This window comes from Dreissena polymorpha, chromosome 11 (assembly GCF_020536995.1).
Source record: "Dreissena polymorpha isolate Duluth1 chromosome 11, UMN_Dpol_1.0, whole genome shotgun sequence".
In the NCBI taxonomy this organism is placed as follows: domain Eukaryota; kingdom Metazoa; phylum Mollusca; class Bivalvia; order Myida; family Dreissenidae; genus Dreissena; species Dreissena polymorpha.
The window spans coordinates 63,741,538-63,757,359 of record NC_068365.1 but is presented as its reverse complement, the minus strand read 5'-3'; the positions used below and the strand labels follow the sequence as shown (position 1 = coordinate 63,757,359).

Below are 15,822 nucleotides of genomic sequence, written 5' to 3'. Positions count from 1 at the left end.
TAACACAGACTAGAGGCCACATTTATTTCCGATCTTCATGAAACTTGGTCAGAAGATTCATCCCAATAATATCTTGGACGAGTTCGAAAATGATTGCCGGTTGGTTGAAAAACATGGCTGCCAGAGGGCGGGCATTTTTCCTTATATGGCTATAGTAAAACCATGTTAACACTCTAGGGGCCACATTTATTTTCCGATCTTCATGAAACTTGGTCAGAAGATTTCTCCTAATGATATCTTGGAAGAGTTTGAAAATGGTTCGGTTGCTTAAAAAACATGGCCACCAGGGGGCGGGGCATTTTTCCTAATATGGCTATATACATGCATCATGCTTTAGTAAAATCTTGTTAACACTCTAGAGGCCACATTTATTGTCTGATCATCATGAAACTTGGTCAGAAGATTTGTCCCAATGATATCTTGGATGAGTTCGAAAATGGTTCCGATTGGTGGAAAAACATGGCTGCCAAGGGGGCGTGGCATTTTTCCTTATATAGCTATAGTTAAACCTTGTTAACACACTCTAGATGCCATATTTATTGTGCTATTATCATGAAACTTTGTCAGAAGATTTGTCCCAATGATATTTTGGACAAATTCGAAAGTGGTTCCAGTTGCTTGAAAAACATGGCCACCAGTGGGCGGGGCATTTTTTCCTTATATGGACTTATGAATCTTCATGAAACTTTGTCGGTATATTTGTTTAAATGATATGTTGGATGTGTATGAAAATGGTTCTGGTCTGTTGAAAAACGTGGCTGCCAGGGTGTTCACTAGTCATGAAAGTTGGTAAGAACATATTGTTCTAATGACATCTTGGGCTGCACAGAACAGGTCAGTTCCTTTGAATCTCAGGTGAGCGACTTTGGGCCTTTCAGGCCCTCTTGTTTCCTGTACACTAGCAAGTTATCTACCTTTATAACATATACGATATCAATACGAAACAAACATGGCAGCGTGTGTAAAAAATACATTACAACTTCAGTGATAATTTTAGAAATCAAAAGTATGAGTCCCAGGGACGCATAGGTTTTAAATCTATGGGTCCCAGAGAAAAAGTATGGGTTCCATCTATGAGCATATGAGCAGAAGAAAAAAAAAAGTGGATCAGGGTATTTCAACATTTCAACGACATCACATGGCTATCTAGATGCAATTGAACAGGAAACTTTAAAAGGCAACTGAACAGTTTTATGACTAGATTATTTTCAAGACTTAAACAGGCCATTGTACATCACATTCACGCGTGTGTAGTGTGCAAACAATAATCCCACTTGACCATTATAATAGATGAGCATTTTTACTTCAATACTGACATATCTCAACGACTGCAGCCATTCAGATGCAGCCTTATTAACATAAAAAGTTTCAACTTTAATACAAAGCACTATGAGTTATTATTCATCATTCAAATTTAAAGACCAGGCTTTCCCCCGAAGAAGAATTACATGATTTCTTATTTTTCGCATGTTTTACATGAAATGCACGAGGACTGTTAAATTGTAGCTAGAAAATTACAAAATTGTCAGAAAAATATAGTGCTATGCAAACCATGCTCATAATGACGCTTTCTATTGTTGAATACAAAATTAAATTTTCCAATGAACCAGATAATGGATTACGCAATAGTAAAATGGCGGCCATTTTTGGTCGATTTGCAAGTTTTTTGGTCTAAAATTCTTTTTTCTCCGTTCTCCGTTCGCGAAATATTTTAAGCTTGACTATTATATATGAAGTATATATAGTGGAGCTATCATACACACCCCGGCGTGAGCGTTAGCGTGCAAATGTTAAAGTTTGCGTACCACCCCAAATACTTCCTATTTCCCTTGACATATTGCTTTAATATTTTGCATACTTCTTTACCAACATTATTCCAACCTATAATCAAGAGCAGACAACTTTATCAAGCTTTTTGTAAGAATTATGGCCCTTTTTTCACTTAGAATATGCATATTATTGATAAATCTATGTTAAAGTTTGCGTACCACCTCAAATATGTTTTATGTCCCTTGACATATTGCTTTCATATTTTGAAAACTTCTTAAACAACATGACCCAAATCTATAAACAAGAGCAGACAACTGTATCAAGCATTTTGTAAGAATTATGGCCCTTTTTCTATTTAGAATATGCATATTATTGATAAATCTATGTTAAAGTTTGCGTACCACCTCAAATATTTTCAATGTCCCTTGACATATTGCTTTCATATTTTGCTAACTTCTTTACCAACATGACCCCAATCTATAAACAAGAGCAGACAACTGTATGAAGCATTTGTAAGAATTATGGCCCTTTTTTGTCGTAGTAACTGAATATTTTGTTAAATTTTGTGTTTAGATCCACTTGACTTCTAAAGTATCAAAGCTATTGCTTTCAAACTTCAAATATTTTCTTGCTATTATGAGGGTACAGTACCTGGCAAGTTCAATTGGACCTTGACCTTTGAATGACCTTGACTCTCAAGGTCAAAATAATAAATTTAAGTTAAATTGTCATAACTTCTTTATTTATGATCATATTTGATTAATACTTTGACAAAACAACACTTACCTGAATACCACAAAGGATTCCACCCAAACAATACCCCACGCCCGAACCCAGAATCTCTGCCCCCGCCCCCCCCCCCCCCCCCCCCCCCCCTCCCCCAAAAGAAATTTTTTTTTTTCCCTTTTTTTTATTTTTGAAAGATCGTCTAATAAATGACCCCACCCCACATTATACCCCCCACTCAACCCCCCCCCCCCTTCCCAACCCAAAAAGAATATATTTTTTCTTTGAAACATGATTTTAAAAAAAATAAATATTTATTTACTTTATTTTTGAAGGACCGTCCAAACTTTCACCCAAGCTATTTTTGTCAAACTTGAAATAAAATCTTATTAGTTTGTTTTATGTCTTAACAAATTTGTAATAGATTGTGGAAAATATACCTGAACTATTACCTTGACCTTATTGAATAATTTGAACAATTTCCCTACGATGGCTTACGTTATACTGTCAAGCACTTGGATAGTCGAGCCCGCTGTCCTCTGACAGCTCTTGTTCAGTATCATAATTTATACACTTAGGATTGTGCGTCCGCGGGACGCATATATAGCAAGTGTTCGCATCCCCTGCGATATCTATGCGTACAGGACGCAGGGTGCAGACCTAAAATTATCCTTGCAACTTGACATACACAACACACTATACACGAGGTTAAAATAATCAAGTCAATGACATGTTCAAATAAAGATGGCTACGCCCATAAATTGAATTAAACGTTAACGGGCATTTTATATTGACAAGGTAAAAATAAATCATAGCAGACGATAAAAATTGAATCGGTAGAGATTTAAAGCTGAAATTTTAACTGCGTGGAAACGAGCGGTATAAGATAGTATTATATAAAAGTTAACTTGGGGCGGGTTATACAAGTTTTGAAAATGAATTCATAAAGCAGACGGAGCATATTTACGATTTAAATCGGCACTATAAAACAAATGATATGGACATGATTTAAACGAAATGTGCATGTGTAAGACAGCATATATTTAAACTGGTAATGATATTATTATTCATCATTCATGCAAATGGCGTTGTAAACAATGATGAAATGGTTTTCAATGTGACTCGCGCGTGTTTAAATTTAAATCATTTCTGTCCACGGACAGAAATTGAAAAGCCCTATCTTTGTAGTGAATTTGAGCATTTCTTGACCGATTTTTACCAAAATTTTTGCACGTTTGACATAAATACCATTATATTTTGACTCGTAATCACTATTTTGCAACAAATAAAAAAAATGGGAAAATATTCCAACATCAACTCGGCTGGCTTTTACTATCCACCAATGTATGTAGAATGTAAAGGTAAATTTGAATTATTTTAGTTCAAGTGAGATTTTGACATGCATATATACTTCAGCTCTTTAACTAGCTTTTTTGTATAAAAATTTGTCTTTATATTCAATCACAGACAAGTTATCCATCTTCCCAATAATTCTGGTTATATAAGTCAGTGCTGCATAAAAAACCTCCTTTTATGGTTACCAGTGTGTTGTTTTTTTCATTCAAATTTGGGGCCAGTAAATGGCCTCATTGCCAATAGAAAAAAGTATATTTGTTTCCTAAATGGGACCTCAAAATACAAATACAAGTTTAAAAAAAAAATATTGGTACTTTATGATGCTTTGTACTTAATGTACTGTTGGAACAATGATTTTTCCCCTTTGTTATTCAATATAATAAAGTTCTGCATATTAATATGTTTATTATTAATTATGCTTTGAATATACTAATAAATATATTAATATGCACTTGTCTTGTATAAATCTCATTTCAGAGCTGCATAATAAAGAGATACTGTGAAAAACGGTTTGTCCACAAATATTTGGCAACTATTGGAATAGATTATGGAGTATCAAAGTAAGTATAATTAACTATCAATCATAAATGACATGTTAAAACTCAGTGCTTTATATAAATAAAAATTAATAATTTAAAGTGGGTATATGCAATTCAAATTTCAATAATCTATTTGCTTCTTACTTTGAAATCATGATTTATAGAAGTTGAACAAATATTTAAAGGGAGAATTTTGTTTTAAAATGTTAAACCCATTCAAATAGAAAATATCTTTTAATGAAAAGGTATAAGGGGAAGAACTCTTTTTTTTTAACATGTACCCTTATCAGTGTTATGCGGAAGCCCCCGGCAGCCGGCGATTTCACTGGTTACTTACAATCTTGGCGCCGGCTACTTTGCCCAAAATACCAATTCAAAACAGCACAAAAATCGCCTGTTTTAGTTCTTATACACTGGTTACTTTGAAAATATAAATGTCTACTCAAAATTTTATGGAGAACACTGCCTTATTGCATAGTCTTATTTCTAAAGCAGCAAAAAAGAAGAAGGGGTATATATCGTATTAATGGTGACAACTTTCTGCTCCTAGACATTAACTTGTCCTTCGAAGTACTCCTACACTGCTTCACATTATTGTCTGTGACGTCATTTGTACATTAAACTAAACCAGCGTTAGCAGATCAATGTAACCCAGACCTTTAAACGGTTGTCTTTTGTGAGAAGTCTTGTACTACTTATTATGCTCCCCAAAAATTTATTGTGTGTGCGTCTGTCTGTCTGTCCGTCCGTGAACAATTTTTTTATGGGCTATTTCTCAGCAACTAATGAGCGGAGTTCAATGAAACTTTATGGAAAGCTTCACTACCAAGAAGAGATGTGTATATTATCAGCGGGTTCTGGTCAGATGATTTTTCACAGAGTTGTGGCCCTTTGAATTTTTTTAATTTTCCATTAACTGTACATATAGTGCAATTCTTGTCCGGGCTATTTCTCAGCAACTAATGACCGGAATTCAATTAAACTTTATGGAAAGCTTCACTACCAAGAGGAGATGTGCATATCATCAGCGGGTTCTGGTCAGATTTTTCACAGAGTTATGGCCCTTTTAAATTTTCAATAAAAAATTCTTGTCCCCCCCAACTACTGTGCCCTCAAGACGTTTTCTTTTACCTGAATATATAGTGAAATATTGTGACAAAAAACTTTTGGGAGCATCACCCGTCGGGGCATATTGTTTTTGGTCTGTCTTTTTGTCTGTCATTCTGTCCCAAAACTTTAACCTTGGTTAAAGTTTTGCGATAACTTTGAAGTATTGAACATAGCAACTTGATATTTGGCCCTTAAGGCTATGAATATTTTACTTTATAAATGTAAGCAGTATGATCTTAAGCCGAAATTATTTTGTCAGTTGTTTGATTCTTTTGTTGGGTCTATTTGTTGCTATGCCTCTGAAATATGGGGTTTTAATAAATCAAAAGAGATCGAACGCATTCATTTAAAATTTTGCAAAAGATTGTTAAATGTGAAAATAAACACATGTAATGCTACAGTTTATGGTGAGCTAGGCAGATACCCTTTATATGTAAATAGATATGTACGAATTGTTAAGTATTGGTTAAAAATTATTAACAGTAATAATATTATTATACGAACTGTGTATATTCAAGCATTAAATGATTGTAATAAAGGATGCAAAAATTGGGTTGCAAATGTTAAACAATTGTTAAACGATTACGGTTTTTCCTATTGTTTTGAGTCTGCGAATATAACTAATAGCCATGCTTTTGTATGTGAACTTAAATGCAGAATTATTGACACCTTTAAGCAAGAATGGTTTGGTAATATGAACGGAATTTCAATTTTAGATATGTATAGAATGTTTAAAACTACTTTTGAATATGAACATTACTTAGATTTATTGCCGAAGAGTCTACGTTTATACTTTGTAAAATTAAGGGCTTCTGCCCATCCCTTGAGAATACAGACCGGGAGATATACACGCAACAATATTCCCCGTGAAGAACGTTATTGCCTTTGTTGTAATCAACGGGACATAGAGGATGAGTTCCATTTTATTTGTGTCTGTTCATGTTACCGTTTACTACGACAAAAATATATTAAACGTTTTTATTACATGCACCCATCTGTTGTCAAGTTTCATAATTTATTAATATCAACATGTAAAACTGAAATACTTAATGTATGTAAATATGTTAAGGAAGCCCTAATTGTACGAAATACTATTTTAAATACCACTAATTGAAATTAATAATGTTCTCTACTTCGCATGCGCGAAGTTTATGTATCACTTTGCAGTCATGATAGTATGTGTATTATTGTTTTGTTCTTTATTTTTCCTTTGTATCATATATATGTGTACCATAGTAAATGAAATGTAGTTTGTCCTTACTACCTTTAAAATTATTATGTTTTTTCTTTGCGAAATCGTTGTTGTTCTCTGTTCTTATTTTGTGTCGAAATTTCATTGAATTGTCATATTTATAAATATATAATGTATTATTAATTTAGTTACTTACTATAGTATAATGACACGTGACATTACTTTATTTATGATTATATGCATTAAAGACGATGTACTTATGTATAAGTCTAATAAACTGTCTGTTCTGTTCTGTTCTGTTCTGTTCTGATATTTGGCATGCATGTGTATCTCATGGAGGTGCACATTTTGAGTGGTGAAAGGTCAAGGTCATCCTTCAAGGTCAAAGGTAAAAAAAAATCAAAGAGGCGCATTAGGGGGCATTGTGTTTCTGTAGACTGACAAACACATCTCTTGTTTCACTTCTGTGATGCGCTTCAGCCCTTTTGCACAAGATTTTGTTGAGGCATAGGAGCATAGACCCACAGGTTGCAATTGGTGTGATTTTGTTTCTTGTAATGCCACCATTACTCCAGAGTTAAAACAGGCACACACATAAACAATGGAAATTCGGGGACAGGATTCTTCCTGAATGGACAATTTGGGCACAAGGGTACCCTTTTTGAAAATTCAGGCATTTGGGTGCAGCTGATTTTGATATTTAGGCAGTGTTCTCTGTGATTTGGAAATTAAGGCACAGGGATCCCACTGTACTTAACAGCTCTCTGGAAATGTCTGAACTCTGTTTCTGATGTGTATGTTTAATTTTCAGAGTGACCATAAAGGACAGGGAGGTGAAGGTCAATATATTCGATATGGCTGGACATCCTATATTTTATGAGGTAAGTTTATAGTGTGTATTTGTGTTAAATAGTTTGTTGTTTATATTATGACAGCCACACATACTATTCCATCATGTGATACATCCATTTTCAAGCATTGTGACATAATTGTTCATATTGTCAACGTTTTAAATGGATGTTAATTGGCCACAAGTGTCAATCAAAAACCAAGATTGTAATTGTTATTGAATTCCTGTTTTGAAAGTCTCGAGAAACACATGGACACACACACAATTTGGTCTATTTTAGGATGTTTAAAAAACAAATGTAGCACCAAGTTGGCTTTTACTCACCATACAATTCTCAGACTTAAGTCTAAGAAAAATGAATCTTCTTAAAATTGATATATTCAAGAATTGTGTGAATTTTGAGTTTAACTTGTTATTAAAACATCTATCTATATCATTCTTCATGTAGAACATTTTGTTAACGGCATTATTATTTACCAGTAGAGGCATGTTTTTATTCAAACTTGTAACGCAGTTTTCATGGTTCCAAGTCTATTCTTTATTCTTAAGTCTAAGAATAGGTTGGTGAATACGGGCCCTGGATGTATGCCATCTTGTCAATTTTGACTCTTTATGTATGTCAACTCCTAAGGAAAGTCGTTGTCCAGTAAATAAAAGCTTGCACTTTTAACCTTTCCCGCTCAAAGCAAAGTGGAAATAGCTATGTGCAACCAGCATAAAACCAGAATGGCCTGCAAGTAACTCGTGGTCTGTTCAGTTTGTGTACTGTTTGCTGCTTATCAGTACCTTAGGGTTGAACATGAAGCCTTGAATCTAGTAAAAATGGTCTTTAATTAAATTTAACTTTAATTGGGACTACGAATGTGTCAAAATACGTATCTGAGTGGTAAAGTGTAAAGCAATCGGTTGTGGTTTTACCGGGTATTTCCAAGTAATAATCAGCTTCGTTCTTTTAACACTTCTCGTACAGAGGACATAAACATTCTTGGGACCCAAAACCAAACTAATGGGGCTATGGGCTTATTGACACTTGTTAATAAGTGTTTGTTGCTTAAACATTTTCAGGTTAGAAATGAGTTTTACAAAGACACCCAGGGGGCTGTTTTAGTGTACGATGTGTCAGACCGCAACAGTTTTGAGTCACTGGAACACTGGTTGCTGGAAATGCAGAATGAGATTGGAAATCAGGCTGAACACGAAAATGTGGTAGTGTGCGTATGTGCTAATAAGGTAACTTATTTGGTGGAATCAACAGTCAATTTTGAAGAAATAAGTACTGTGGAAGAAGTTGAATTTGGGTAAACACATTTCACGCAATATCAGTCACTGATATGTTTGTTTTGTCTTCATTTCAGACAAAAAAATAAATAAAACAAGAATAAACAACATTTAAGATAATTGCTTCAATTGATCAGTACCAATGGAAATGTTCTCATGTGGATATAAGGAACCAAGGAAGTTAACAGCAATTAAACAATTTTATAAACAATCAAATTCTTGCATAAGCATAGGGATAAATAGGTATGCTTCTCTGACAATCACTAATTAATTAATTGATAAAATTTGCGTTGGTAATAAATTTGTGAAGGGCAAAAAGCGCATAAATTAGAATGGCCGGAAAGTAAGTGATTCTACAGTATTAAGTATCATGAGGTTATGCGGATGTTTCCATTTTTTTTAAAGAGAAAAATTATATAGATAACAATATACGATTTGTTGATAAACAAAATAATACATGATAACATTGTTTTTTTCAACCTTATAAGATATTGTGATATAGTAATATTTCATGTAACAGCATAAAGAAATCAGCAAATTACATCAATTCAACCGATGGGCTTTATTAAGTGATGTTACTCAAAAGCATAAAGGTCAGAGCGTTTTCTGGTAATTTGGGTTTCATATCAGATCAAAAAGTAATGTTAAAATATAGGATTATACAACTTTCAGTTGCCATATGAACATGGGTAAATACTGGCAGGCTTTTTCCGCTCCATTTTGGGAAAACGCCACACTGGAATTTTGGGAATTTCGCGTCGTAAAAAACCCAATTTTTGTAGAAAAAAAATTTGCAAAATTGGCTCAATTGGGAAAAATTATCGCATGTTAACAGTGTTTCTTATATTTCAAAGAAACCGTTAACTGGTAAATAACGACTATTTTGATAACTTATTATTTAAATTTTACAAAATATTATGAACATGTGTGATAAGTGCAGGTTTTTTAATCTGAATTTGGGGAAAAGGCCTGGCCTTTTTTGAGTTGAAAAAAAATCGCGCGAAGCGCTGGATTTTGAGGAAAATAAGGAAAGTCTTAAATAATCATTAACATATTTTACAGTTTTTAAAACACATTCAAGGCAACAGATAATTTAATTATGCAATACTTTCTATTTTCTACACCGGATCAGGTTAACTTATATATTTTAAGGTTAAAAAAAAAAAAAAAAAAAAAATATTTTTTTTTGGAATTGGGAATTGTTTTTTTCAATTGGGAAAAAAACAACCAGATTTGCATTGGGAATGGGGCCGAATTTCGGACCTGTGGCATAGGGCGTAAAAAGCCTGACTTGATAAATTTTCTATGAGAAATTAATGAAACTATGCTTTCTTCAGCATTGGTACTTTTTCAGTGTTTATTGGAAACTTCCACCGTAAAAATTATGTTCTTTGGTAGATTGGTCTGTTGGAATATCACTTACTTTCTCATCACGTACGCCCAACAAATTTCATCTAATATTCATCTTACTTCATTAAACCTCAAAATCAAAAAGCAAAGCAAATTATTTAGGGGTCAAAGGCCTGGGCTGTCATTCATTATTATTGAAGCCAGCTAGAAAAATCCCTGATTAAACCCCGGGCATCTCTGTTCCAAAGCAGACTCTCCACCACATCCCTATAAAAGCTAGCTGATAGAGCAAGGCAGTCAAAGCCCTTCTTTTACCTGCCCTTACTACATTTATGCCATACTCTGTGAAAAAGGGATTTAATGCTTGTACGTAAAGTGCCGTCCCAGATTAGCCTGTGTAGTCTGTTGTACAAGGTGATCAGGGACAACACTTTCTGCTTTTATCGTATTTTTCGTTTAAAGATATTGTCTTCTTAGTAAAAATCCTGTTCAAGCGAAAAATGTCGTCCCTGATTAGCCTGTGTGGACTGTACGCACATGCATTAAACCCTCTTTTCACAGAGCACGGCCCATTTATATTTCTGGTTTTCAGTGTGATCGAAAAAGAATGGTTGATGAGGTGGAGGGAAAACTGTGGGCGGACAGTAAAGGTTTCCCGTACTTCGAGACGTCTGCTCAGTCAGGGGACGGAGTAAATGAGATGTTTCAAGTAAGTCTATTGCACAGTGGCGTTAACTATCAAATAGTTTCAATGTAATTATATAAGATTACCCATCCCAAATGTGACACAATGACATTGTTCATGTAATCCCACTTTATGTGTCATTTTAGGCATAACCTCTGAAGATTTGTTCCTGTTCACAAAAAGCTTCTATTCCCAGCCTCTTAAAGCATCTTTATGCAAGCGAATACTTTTCACATACCATTTCTTTCAAAATTATCATTATTTTTCATTAGTATGTAACAGAGCCCTGTTTCCAGATGTTTACAAAAGCCCTGGATATGTAAACCCAGTCTACAAATATTTAAAAAGTGTATCTTAAGAACATCTTACAAACCAAAATAGTTTTTAAAAAAACATTGAAATTTGTCAAATTATAAAACAAATTAAGTATTGCATGACATGGTAGCACATTAAGCTGGTGAACACAAATGATGTTAAACAAGTTTGAAATTTATCATTATTATTTCTGCAAACATTTAAATAGAAATCCATATTATGCTATGCAAAATACCTTAGAAACGTAAACAATAAGAAATTTATGGATTAAGGTAACTGAAGCATTAGAAACATCACATGATTTCACCTTCTTTCAAAAAACTTCACTTGCAACCAAATGATTAGCGACTGACTATGAAACATCACGATTTAATGAAGAACTTATTGAAAACTACTCTTATCTGCAACAACTCCACCCCCATAAAACTGCCTGTGAGAATAACATATGGTTTATTTTACTGGATACAATTAAAAGCCAGTTGGAGTCCCACAACCCTGAAGTGGCGTAGTGGTGTCTGCCTTGGAATATCACGGGTTTGATACCCACAGTAGGTGTGTTCTTTACATCACCTAAGACATCAAGTACTGGTTCTACCCAGGGAAAGACTCGAGAGCATTTCAATAAGCCTAAGGCTTTCCATACAATTTAGCTAAATTGAATAGGTTTAAACTAACCCTGTCACTTTTTACCATTCGTGTAATGCGTATCTAAGTGATAAAGGGTTAATTAAGATCTGTCCCTTTGAACTGTTGCAGGCATTATTTGAGGGCGTGGTGACTGCGGTGGAGAACGGAGGCAAGAAGGTCCCCATAGTAACGCAGCTCGGCTACACTAAGGACCAGATTGAGGCCATACAGCGACTGAGGAACGCCAAGTCAGACTACGACCGTCTCGGCTTGCGAGAGGGGGCTTCCAAGTAGGTTAAAATAGGATTAATGTAGGTTACTGTTAGGTTAATCTAGGTAAAGTTGTCAGAAAATATAAGTATCATTAAATTTAGTTAAATGTAGGCTATTATTAGCGATCTTTTTCACAATATATTCCTCGGGAATTTCCGGCTACAATATCCAAACATTTACCAGGGAACGGGAGATTGGCTTAGGGCAGCTTTGGCAGCAAGGCTTAGTTCTCATAAATATGTTGTTCTTCAGACGTTGCCCAAAGCCAGTCTTGCGTTCGCTTGTAAATGTTTGGATATCGTGGCGGTAAATTTACATGGAATATATATTGCCGCACTAAAAATATAAACTAGCATTTTTTATCTCTTTAAATCTATGTTATCAGACCACATCTAGCGTTGAAATTTTGGCTACTGCTATAAGGAAAACAGATTTTTTATGAATTAACTTTATTTTACAGAATGTTCAATGTTTTTGAGTATTTATGTTACTTTAAATGGAAGTAAATTGATTGGTAAAATTGCCATTTCTAGTTAAAATTTAAATCACATTAATCAAATTCATTTTTCACACATGTTTGTATGAGATTTTCTTTTTTCTTCTTTTCTGTTCTTTTATATTACGTCATCCTCTTCCGACAATTTTAAATTGTGACTGCTTTTTCTTAAAATTTTCAAAACGTGCAAGTTTTATGATTCTACTTGTCTTAATATCTAGCCAAGTCTGCTCTGGGAAAACAGGGCTTTATGCAAACCAACAAGCAGAGACGTAGTTATGTATGTCTCTGACACAGGCTTATCATGGACTACACTTTCTGTTTGTATGGTATTTTTGTTCAAAGAAAGTCTTTTTTTCTGAAAATCCAGTTTTGGGGGAAATTGTCAACCTTTTACTAGCCTCGTGTTTAGAGCACATCTCACATAAATATGATACCATATCCAAATTTCAGAGACGAGGTAAACAAGGCATACAAGCGTCTGGCTGTTCTACTCCACCCGGACAAGAACGTGGCGCCCGGCAGTGAGGATGCCTTCAAGATACTACTGGCTGCCAGAACAGCGTTACTCAAACGGTGATCTGGATTTTTTCTCATGTCATCAGATTTGATCCATTTTGCTTCCACCATAGTTCACCATTGTTATTCATGTGGCATTCAGTTGAAGCCTGATTTCTGTGATTTTACCGAAAGGCTGTGTTTTTCCTGTACTGGTAACCCATGGTAAATCGAATGTTTGTAATGTAACCTATGTTCAGCAAGTTCTGTAGGTCATAAGATGCCTACTTTCGACAAAATATGCTTATTTGAAACAGTTAAACAATCAACAAGCATATTGACTGTTCCTATATGAAAAAATAGGGGGGGGGGGCGAAATTTGCCATAAAGGAGCAACTGGTGTTTGCTATAAATATTGTGCAAATTGAATTGTCTCCCTTTAAATATTTAAACAAAATTAACTGTTTTATGTTACTTTTTTGGGGGAGTGGGGGTGGGGGGGAGTAATGCATTACGCTTTTTGGGGGTATGCCTAAATTATAGTAATACCTGGTAGAGTAACCTCAAAGTCTCATGGGTTAAATCACAGGAGGGAATCCCATTTTTTTGTATATTTTTTGTATATTTTCGGAGCTAAAAATGTTTAATGTGCATGTAGGTGTTGTGTATCTACCGTTTAATGACTTGGTTATTGCGTTTTAGCTCTTTAAAGTGATCGACATGGAAAATCTCTATGTGGACACATTTGTGTCTGACCAAACACGATTTTGGAAGAGTGTCAACTTCTGAGGGGTGGTATCGAATTACTGCTGGATCAATGGTACTGATGTTAATTTTTTCTGATAAATTATTTTAATAGCTTTCGAAAACAACCGGTGTGTAGTTGATTCGTTAAAAATTGTTTGAGTTACATGGTTTACAGTAAAGATGGTGTAGTTTTTTGGCGTATGAAGTTGCACTCCTTGTTTCTATTATAGCATATATACACACAAAAAATACAAAAAATACGGGATTCCCTCCTGTGGGTTAAATCAGTAAGAAATGTGCCTCTAATCCTTGATTCCCCAAGTATACACAGCAAATGCCTTCAGGCCTGTCACATGATTTTAAAGGCAGTCCAGTCCATCAACTTCAGCAGGGAAAGAAAATGTGCTGAATCGGCTTGTGTGTATATCGATGTGCCGGAATCTGGGAAAACGAGGTTTAATGCATGTGCCTATAGTGTCATCCCAGATTAGCCTGTGCAGTCAACATAGGCTTATCAGGGACGACACTTTCTGCCTTTATGGAAGTTTTTTGTTTAAAGGAAGTTTTTTCTTAGCGGGGAAATCAAGATTATGTGGAAAGTGTTATTAACACTTTCCACATAATCTTGGTTTGTTCACGATGTGTTGACTTAATACGCCCGGCAGTCATGTACTAGTAAGGGTGTTATCTGTGTATTCATGTCGATGTTTCTGGCAATTTATACGGCCTGAAAACATGTATTTAGAGACCAAAAGGGCATTTGACTGAAAAATAGAGGGGCGCTTTTTAAGGGGGCAAATTTTAGAGGGGCGCAGCGCCCCTCTATTTATTGCTAGCTGGAGCACTGAGTGAAGTCCGCGATTGGCCTGTGCCAAAGATGTTCATCGATAGATCTGTACGTAGGCTAATCTGGGACGACACTTTACGCACATGCATTAAGCCCCGGTATCCTAGAGCGATGCTGATATGTTTATTTATATTATTTAAGATTAGTACGTCTATTTTGTAATTCCCAAATAACCACGAGCCTATGGTGTAAATAGTGGTGAGATATCCGTCCAAGAACTTTTGTTCTGTGATAAGTTAATGTCTGTGTAAATGGCATACGATATTTTTTATAAAATGTTGTTCATTCAGCTGTATTAATTTCTGTTATTTCAAAACTTAAATTCAAGTATAAAGTAATAATATGTGTTTAAGTATATTTATTAGTTTTACATAAATTTTAATGTGTTTATTGACTTCATTACCTAATTGTAGGTTTTATTTTTTTGGCAAATAACCCCTTTTCCAAAAAATTTAAATTGAAAGAGGTGGTTCTGTTCTATTTTCTTCTTGATACTGTTTTGGTATAGTTGTCTCGCACTTGTGTAAGTGTTTTCTATGTTTGCATTTGGAAATTAAAGCTGTTATTTAGACGAAAGTGTTTCAATATATACGCTATTTTTACATAGAACATTATTTGTCGAAATTGTAAATGATATAACATGACTCTTTTAGTAATAAGCCATGTGTGTTTTATGGTAAGCACCTAAGAAAAGATGTGTTATTATTTATGTATATTTTGTTTTTACATGAAGTTCTTTATTTATTTATTTGAATGTATGCTTACATGATATTTGCACCGTTGTTTTATTTTAAAGTGCGTATTTTACAGCTATTTAGCATCACCATGTATACTTCCATTCTTTTTTTTACCGACCGTATATACGCATTTATTTGAGATCATAAACTAAATAATCAGTATTTGGATAAATAAAACGGTGTATTATATATCATACATTCATCGTCATAGGAGTACAAAATGAATTTGAATATTAAATTTGAATATTCAGTCAAGTGTATCTATGTGTTTATGAGTTTTTAAGAATCATAATTTAGACATTTTCATTGCTTAAGTTAAGTGAAAAAATACTCTATATTTATGTGACGGATGAAAGTACATACCCAAGGGAAAAAGTTTTTATACAATAAAAAGCCTTATGTCGATACAATGTCTAGAACAAGCAG

The 15,822-nt window shown here is 34.4% G+C and overlaps 1 protein-coding gene across 1 annotated transcript in view; it reads left to right on the top strand.

Moving 5' to 3' along the window:
- Nucleotides 1-14,660, top strand: part of LOC127850411 (dnaJ homolog subfamily C member 27-B-like) — a 32,133-nt gene extending 17,473 nt beyond the window's left edge. The window contains exons 2-7 of the mRNA XM_052383438.1: nt 4,330-4,412; nt 7,505-7,574; nt 8,609-8,773; nt 10,764-10,880; nt 11,928-12,088; nt 13,021-14,660. Coding sequence (XP_052239398.1) covers nt 4,330-4,412; nt 7,505-7,574; nt 8,609-8,773; nt 10,764-10,880; nt 11,928-12,088; nt 13,021-13,147 — 723 coding nt within the window. The 3' untranslated portion in view covers nt 13,148-14,660. The remainder of the gene's footprint in view (nt 1-4,329; nt 4,413-7,504; nt 7,575-8,608; nt 8,774-10,763; nt 10,881-11,927; nt 12,089-13,020) is intronic.
- The last annotated feature ends 1,162 nt before the right edge of the window (nt 14,661-15,822 follow it).